We start from the raw sequence: 9,002 nt of genomic DNA on the forward strand, positions 1-9,002 counted from the left end.
GACTTGTCAAATATAAAGCAACTGCAATTGCGAAAAGTTAGACAAAAAATCGTATCTATTAAGACTGCTTATGTGATATGGCAAGAAAAGTAAGCATCACAAAAACGACTATAAAAATATTTTCCCGAAATATTTTTCGGAATTTTGACGAAGGAAACGCGAGCAGAATGGTTTAAAAATGGGGTAAATGTCTTACGTATTTAAAAATAAATAGAGATTTTAACGCTTATAGACATCTTCAATTAGGCGTCTATAAAAATATTTTCCCGAAATATTTTTCGGAATTTTATTTTTGAATCGTGTTCAGAATTAAATTTCCTTTCCAGGGGTGTCAATTTCGTGGTGGGGCAGACAAAGGAAACGCGAGCAGAATAGTTTAAAAATGGGAAAAATGTCTTACGTAATTAAAAATAAGTAGAGATTTTAACGCTTATAGACGTCTTCAATTAGGCGTCTATAAAAATATTTTCCCGAAATATTTTTCGGAATTTTATTTGGAATCGTGTTCAGAATTAAATTTCCTTTTCAGGGATGGCAAGCTCGTGGTGGGGCAGACGAAGGAAACGCAAGCAGAATGGTTTAAAAATGGGTAAAATGTCTTACGTATTTAAAAATAAATAGAGATTTTAACGTTTATAGACGCCTTCAATTAGGCGTCTATAAAAATATTTTCCCGAAATATTTTCGGAATTTTATTTTTGAATCTTGTTCAGAATTAAATTTCCTTTCCAGGGGTGTCAATTTCGTGGTGGGGCAGACGAAGGAAACGCGAGCAGAATGGTTTAAAAATGGGGTAAATGTCTTACGTAATTGAAAATAAATAGAGATTTTAACGTTTATAGACGTCTTCAATTAGACGTCTATAAAAATATTTTCCCGAAATATTTTTCGGAATTTTATTTTTGAATCGTGTTCAGAATTAAATTTCCTTTCCAGGGATGGCAAGCTCGTGGTGGGGCAGGCGATAAAAACGCGAGCAGAATGGTTTAAAAATGGAGAAATGTCTTACGTAATTAAAAATAAATAGAGATTTTAACGTTTATAGACGCCTTCAATTAGGCGTCTATAAAAATATTTTCCCGAAATATTTTTCGGAATTTTATTTTTGAATCGTGTTCAGAATTAAATTTCTTTTCCAGGGATGGCAAGCTCGTGGTGGGGCAGACGAAGGAAACGCAAGTAGAATGGTTTAAAAATTGGGGAAATGTCTTACGTATTTAAAAATAAATAGAGATTTTAACGTTTATAGACGCCTTCAATTAGGCGTCTATAAAAATATTTTCTCGAAATATTTTTCGGAATTTTATTTTTGAATCGTGTTCAGAATTAAATTTCCTTTCCAGGGATGTCAATTTCGTGGTGGGGCAGACGAAGGAAACGCGAGCAGAATGGTTTAAAAATGGAGAAATGTCTTACGTATTTAAAAATAAATAGAGATTTTAACGTTTATAGACGCCTTCAATCAGGCGTCTATAAAAATATTTTCCCGAAATATTTTTCGGAATTTTATTTTTGAATCGTGTTCAGAATTAAATTTCCTTTCCAGGGATGGCAAGCTCCTGCCTCGTGTGTTTTGAGAAATATAAAAAGTGAAGATAAGCTTTGCAATAGATACTCAAAAAATTGGATGAATAACATCAATCGCCTGAGATACGAGTTTGAAAAGAAAAATCGAACCTTTATAAGACAAATAACTACACATCCACCAGGTGTAATAATGTATTCAAATGCACAAGTGAAACTTTAACGGGATTTATGCCCCATTGATGTAGTTTATTTCGACGCAACTTGAAGTATAGTCAGAAAACAAGAAGTTAAAAAAAACTTTCAAATTTATTCGCTTTTAGTGAGAAGCCCGTACAACGGGGGTCCAGCACTCCCGGTGGCAACAAACATGGCAACAACTCATAATTCTGAGAGTATACGGAGTTTTCTGGGAACGTTTTTAATGGACACTGTAAAAATTTGCGGGAAAATAAAAAAAGCCGACATTGATGATGATTGACGGTTCCCATAGCTATGTGGAATGCTGTATTAAGTGCTATGTGCAATGAGACAAGGTTAGATTATTACAACAGATGTTGGAGAGTAGTTACAGGCGAGGCAATAACGTACGACTTAGAAAAAACGTTCGTTCACAATTGTTTGAGTCATGCCATGCGTGCAGCTAAAGTTATGGCAAAAAAACATTACAAACATAAACAACACAGATTGACTGCAATGCATTGGATTTCGTTGTTATTTGCATGCACAACCCTGCGTGAACTGGACGAAATAATGGAAAGCATTATTTGGGTAACCAATTGCGAACGAACGTCTTTTCAAGTAGACTATCATTTTAACAGACTGCGTCAAGGCGTTAAACCTTAAGAAAATAAATCAAAAGTAACAAATGAAATTGAAGAAACCGATGTAAACGACCTGACTGACCATTTTCATACCAGCATGCGTGAGGATCAAAAACAAGAATTGAAATCTCCATTTTACTTACGCTACCATAACCGACTTGTCGCTTTTTTAAATTCTAATAACTTTCGTATCACCTTAACCATTGCAATTCAAAGCTAAAGCATGAAAATGTTTATATGGACAAAACCTTTTGTTCCCAACTCATTCGAATTGTTTTAAGTCGAATTAGTACAACTTCGCAGCTAATTCTGGGAGACTTATCCCGGCATTCGTCTCATCATCAACGCCCAAATGATCAACTCTACTTTCGGTATTCCTCTTGGTTTAAAAATGTTATTTCTTCCGAATTAAGAAATATTTCTCGGGATAACTTAACTCAAGGAATCATTGAGCAGCATTTTTGGGATTTGAAGCAAATTTATTTAAAAGGAAAGCGAGTTGTAAGTATCGATAATTTTGTGGAACAATATGAAAATGAAATCAGAACTAGTGAAAAAATATACTCTGCACATTATATCCACCAAGGTTACAGAAAACCTCACATTTCTTCCAAAAACAAAAGCGACCAAACATTGAAAGATCAGTCAAACCATTGCACTAGTCTGGTAGTTTCTAAATTTAGAAAACCAAAAAAACGTTGTTCAACTGGGTTTTACACTAACAATGTTTCAAAAAAGCATATTCGTTACGGCAATGTCATAAGTGACTCCATGTCCACATCGGCTGTTTATAAAAACACTGCTTTTGCAACCTCTATGTGTGATGACAAACGGATAAATGACTTTTGGACTGTGTTGTGTTGAAAATGAATTCTTAGTTCCGCCCGTGAACTCACACCCATAGATGAGAAGTATAAAATAAATGATAACTTTAATGTACAAACGATACCACCCAGTATATCGTGGACGCGTGAAAATAGCAAGACAGTCCGACCCTCGTGTCGTTATCTTCTATCGTTGATCACGGTCTTTCTGTAAACGAAAAGACCTTGGCTACTAACATAAAATAATTACGCTTAAAATGACGTTATAAACACGTTCAAATTAAAACAATCTACGATATATAAAAATCAAAGGAATCTACAAAACGGCAAACAAATCTACAAATCGATGTTACTTCAGAGAACCGCATTGTTAAACATTTTGTCGAAATGTGCTCTGTTGATCAATAACTAAAAAACAATAATGAAATAGCAACATAAACTCACCAAAATTTTGTCGGGCGATCCTTATAACTACTAAATCGATTCTCAACAGAATTGGTACGTTCATGTACTGTAGTTAACTAATGCAACATTAAAATTATGAATTTCGCTAAGAACAGACTTCATATATAGTACGAAAAGAGAAGAGAAATGATTCCAATGATAGCGTCATACTCAAAAGATACAAGCTGCCTTTGCCGGCGCAAACTTCTAACTACGTTGGTTCAACGTCAAGATACACAGAGTAGACAAAATGTAAGATTTTGCTGACGCTCAAATAAACCGCTAAACGAAGCAGCATTCACAATAACAACACATTGGGCATTACGTAGCGGGTTTAGCATCAAAACAAACCAGTCAGTTGAGGTCAGTTGCCTAAAAAGCGCTGTTTGTGGCACAAATTATCAACAGGGGTTATATCAATTAGTGGGGACATTCTCTTTACATGCTCGAAACAAAGGAAATAATTTGTTTTTCTTGTTATGACCCCAAGTTACTTAGACATCGACTTCCGATTTCGAAACTAAAAAACAATGATGTAATAAGGGTGCGAACAGTGAACGTAACACTCCCCCCTAAAATATGGAGTTGACAAACAACATATTTTAAAATACAAAAACGTTCACGTAACAACAAACACAGGCATCTTGTGATCGATGCAAACATAATGAATCCTAATGTTCGTGTTTGTGGTGCATCCGGTCGTAGATTTGCAGTTTTCTTCTTTCATCAGATGAACGTCAAACATTGTTCGCATGAGCAAGGCTCGTTTATTGTTTATAAAGTTCATATGCATCAAGCATGTCAGACTGTTTTATGTGTAATTCTATTTGTTGTCTTGTTTTCTGCCGGCTAGGGGTCGACGTCCTATTACCGTCGGACAGAAAACAGAGGACTGTTACTCGTGTCTATCTGATTCACAGATTAGACAGAGCTTGGTGACTGGCCGTAGCAGCTCACCGCTGTTTGTTTTCAATCGAACTTGTCGTACAAGGCCGTCTTTTCCGGGGTAGCATTCTATGACTCGTCCGGTTTTCCATTTACTTCGAGAAAAGTGATCTTCCACGATTAGCACCACATCGTCGACCTTTAGATTGGGTTGGCGATCTGGCCGTTTTTCACGTACAGCTATGGTGGGCAGGTATTCTCTGAGCCATCGCTTCCAGAAGGAATTCGTCAGATATTGTACCTGTCGCCATCTGTTTCTTACATAGTTATCCTTTGAATCAAATAGCCCTGGTGGCATGTTTTCGATAAAACGATTAAGTAAAAGGTGGTTAGGAGTTAGTGGCACTAATCCATCAATGTCTAACATCACAGGAGTTAAAGGCCTAGAATTTAAAATGCTTTCTACTTCAACAAGTAGTGTGTGTAAAACGTCTTCGGTGACCGTTTGATTTTTTAGTAGGACATTGAGAATGCGTTTTATAGAACGTATCATTCTTTCCCAGGACCCTCCCATATGTGGAGCAGATGGAGGGTTGAACTTCCAAATTATGTTGTCCTGTTTCAGACATTCGGCGATGACAGACTGGTTTAACTGATCTAAAGAACGTTTTAACTCCCTTTCAGCTCCAATAAAATTGGTACCGTTATCAGAAAATAATTCCTTTGGCTTTCCCCTTCGTCCGATAAATCGACGAAAGGCTTGAAGAAAGGAATCTGTAGACAAATCCTTCGCGACTTCAATATGCACAGCTCGAGTCGTGAGGCATGAAAATACGCAACCGTAACGTTTTTCAACGCTGCGGCAGCGCTTTACTAAGAAAGGACCACAGTAGTCGACACCGCAACAAGAGAAAGGCGGTTCATAGCACTGCAAGCGGGCTGAAGGCAAATCTGCCATTTTTTGATGCAGGCGAGGGGAACTTCTCTTCTTACACAAAAGACATTTTGAGATTTCTTTTCTTACAGCTACACCGCCTTTGATTATCCAGAATTTGTCACGAATTAATGACCAAGTAAAGGTAAATCCAGAGTGTCCACACAATTTGTGGAAGTGCCGAATATACAAATTGGTCAAATTATTGCTGTAAGGAAGAATTATCGGGTGCTTACTTTCATAGTCGATCGTTGCGTTGCGCAACCGTCCGCCGATGCGCAGCAGTCCATGTATCATGCAGGGATCTGCTTTGTAAAGTGGTCGTATATTGGTATTTGCTTGAATTTTCTTTTTCAAGTGACTTTCTAGAGGTAAACCCTTTTCTAAAAGTTTAATAACAGGTTTAAACTCTTTTCCTTGCACGTACTGCAACAATTTAGTTTCGCAAGATTGTAACTCTTCGACAGTAAGGTCGGCAGTGACAGCCGCCTTTTTATCTTTTAGAAATTTTACAAAACGGATTAACCAGCAAGCAGCCCTTTTAAGCTTATATAGATCTGAATATCTGTTAATTAAGTCATCTACTGTAGCATGCTCACTGACAGTTGAACATTGGACTGCCGCAACGCTTTTTTCTTCCAGCGGCTTGAATTCATCTGGAATCTCAGAATGGTTTGCTTCGGGAGCCGTCGGCGAGCAACTTTCGGGCGAGACAACATCCTTTCTCCAAGGCAGTGATGAATCGTACTGACCTTGGATGTGGGTAACTTCATCTTCTAGCAATTTGAAGACATGCCTGTCTTCTTTGGACGTGGGACGTAGCGCATTATCCGGCTCGAAGTCCCGAAACCATGACCTTTGTATTGCTTTATCGACGTGATCGTCCATTTGAATAAAATAGGACTGCAATCCGTCCTTTCGATCGCTTTCTAAAGCGGGGCCCAGCAAAGACCAACCGAAAGGTGTGAGAACGGCGTTTGGTTGTTTTCCATCGCCCACTTTCATTTCCAAAATCCTGTGAGCGTTTGGACAGTCGAGCCCGATTAGCATAGAAACCCGGTTTTTATTAATTTCTGGAAACTTTAAATTGTGAAGATGAGGCAGTTTCTCCAAGTCAGCTTTGCTTAACGTTTCGTTAGGTTGAATAGGCAATTGTTTTACACAAATTATGTTGTTTAGATGAAACTTTGACGTTTCACTTGCAATCCCTTCCACGGTCATGTCTACATTAAACCGTTTTAGTGGAGATAGTTCTTTTGTTAATGTCGAAACGCTGACTTTTACTGGTTCGCCACATATGCCAAGTTGGCGTATTAGCTGCTCATCGCAAAACGATGCTTCAGACCCATTATCCAGAAAAGCACAAGTCTCGATTACCTTTTTTCCAGCCGCTACTTTCACAGGTACAACGGTTCGAAACCCTCTTGACGCTTGTTTAGAACAATAGAAGCTTGTGGTGTCTTGCTCCTTCTTCTTTGAAGAGACCTCATCGAAATTGTCTTCCTTGATGGGTTGAGACCTGTGTAAAATACGGCTGTGGCGTTTGCCGCAGTCTGTTACAGTGCATAAATAGTCACTTTTGCAGTTACTGCTAAAGTGAGGGCCGAGACATACAAAGCATAACCTCTTTCTTTTGACAAATTCCATTCTTTCTTGGACAGGTAATTTGCCAAGATCTCTGCACTTGTATGTAACGTGTCCTTTTGAGCAATACTCACACTGTAAACGTCGTGGGAAATCATTAAGCGAGGATTTCCTATGAGCTTGCTGCTTAGCGTCGCTAACATGCGGGTTACCAACAGAGACTGTCGCACATAGCTTTCGCTTTGAGAAGTCATTGTCACTCCGTCCCTTGCTTGAGGCTGAATTTAAAAAGGTAAACTCTTCCGGGTACGCTTGAAGAAGTTTAGATTTTTCCTCTACGAAAACAACAAAATCTTTAAAGTTTGGTTTACGCTCTTCGTTGTTGTAAATGGTTGCATACCTAACTTTCCACTGTTCAAACATCGAAGAGGGTAACTTTTCCGCCAATTTTTGAAGGCAATCGATGCTGCTGAGGTCGGTGTAGTCGCCTAACCCTTCCAACGTCATTAGACATCGTTTCAACCGATTAGAGAAATTTGAAATGTCTAATTTGCTTTCTTTCCTAATATTTGGCGCTTTCATCAGACTACGCTGAAATGCCTCAGCGATCACTCTTGGTTTGCCAAACCGTTCGTACAACACTTTGCGCGCTTCTTGGTAGCCCCTTTCGGACGACAAAATTGAACTACAGTGTGCAACTGCTTCTTTAGCCGCACCCTCGGTGTGTTGCAGAAGCATAGCTAACCTTTGCTGATAGCTGTAGTTTTTACCGTCTACGTTTTCAGTAAAGAACCTCACAAAGGCACAATATGATTCTGGGTCCCCATGAAAGGTGGGACATTCCAATTTGGGCATTACCATTAGTTCAGCAAATGTTGAGAGTAGATCGACGCTGTTCTGAGGGCGCAAATTTTGAGTTTGTGTCAACTGACCTGGCAAATTGTCGCCATTCCCATACCTTGAATTATCCATGTATGGTTGACGTCCCTCCGAGTCTTGTTGCCGGTAATAGTTGTCGTGATCATCAACATTGACGGGCGGGGAGAATCTTTGTCCTTGGTTTGAAGAAGTCACAAATGTCTGAGCAACTTGAAAAGGTTCAGACACATGAAAAGTATTAGACCTATTAACGTAGTTTATAGACGGTGGATCCGTCTTTGAAAGCGACACTTTCGGCAAAGTTTCCCTTCGCGGGGCTTCGACAATGGCGCTTTGTTTCACATAACTTGACCCTTTCCTTACAAGTTTACCTGAACTACACGAAGGGTATGTCGGCGGAGCCAAGAACGTGTCGGAAACGCTAAGATCGCTGCCAACTGAGGGCGCAACCTTCATAGGACTAGTGAAAGGAACAGGCTCACCAGGCGACCGTGAAGACAAAGAAACAGGTGCAGTGATTATAGGTGAGGATAGAAATTCTCCTCCCGATATAATTTCAGGCTCGTGTTCATTTAACGAATCAAGCTGGAAAATGTCAGGACCATTAATTACTCTGTCTGCTGCTTCTGCCTTTCGAAGAGCAGATAAAGCTTCCAACCTCTTCTGTTGACTATCTAAAAGCTGCATCTGGAAATGCTGCTTTTCTTCCAATGCGGCTTTCTCTTGTCGCAATTGGGCTTTCTTTTGGGACACTTCGAAGTCAAATTTATTTTGACTATCTATCGACAATAGATTAGCCAGAGCAAGCTCTCGATCTAATTTAGCTTGACGACGTACCCTTTCGGAAGCTGTCGTTGACGCAACCGATCGAACAGAAGGAGTATAGCTTTTCTGTTCTGAATACTCGTAATGAAAGTTCTTCAAAAAGTCATAGTCCTGCTCTGTGGACACTGGGACACTGACTTCAGCGCCTGTAGAGTTACTATTTCTGCGAGATGCATCCTCAGTCATGATGCAAAGAGCAACCCACTTTATTCAATCGAAATTAACAAAATAAAATTTCGAAAGACTCTTTCAATCGAAATCACCAAAAAACTTCGAAAG

General features: G+C 39.1%; 1 protein-coding gene across 1 annotated transcript; it reads right to left on the reverse strand.

Moving 5' to 3' along the window:
* Positions 1-2,820: 2,820 nt before the first annotated feature.
* LOC145770431 (uncharacterized) lies at positions 2,821-7,088 on the reverse strand. The gene is made up of 2 exons (XM_082582074.1): positions 3,617-7,088; positions 2,821-3,380 (listed from the first exon to the last, which is right to left on the reverse strand). Exon 1 carries the CDS (start codon positions 7,080-7,082, stop codon positions 4,512-4,514), a length of 2,571 nt encoding a protein of 856 aa, XP_082438200.1. The 5' UTR covers positions 7,083-7,088; the 3' UTR covers positions 2,821-3,380; positions 3,617-4,511.
* Positions 7,089-9,002: the final 1,914 nt, after the last annotated feature.

This window comes from Aplidium turbinatum, chromosome 5, assembly GCF_918807975.1.
Source record: "Aplidium turbinatum chromosome 5, kaAplTurb1.1, whole genome shotgun sequence".
Lineage (NCBI taxonomy): Eukaryota > Metazoa > Chordata > Ascidiacea > Aplousobranchia > Polyclinidae > Aplidium > Aplidium turbinatum.

Excerpts from the sequence above, each read along its gene's own strand:
- LOC145770431 (XM_082582074.1), bottom strand. The coding sequence starts at position 7,082 with ATGGAATTTGTCAAAAGAAAGAGGTTATGCTTTGTATGTCTCGGCCCT.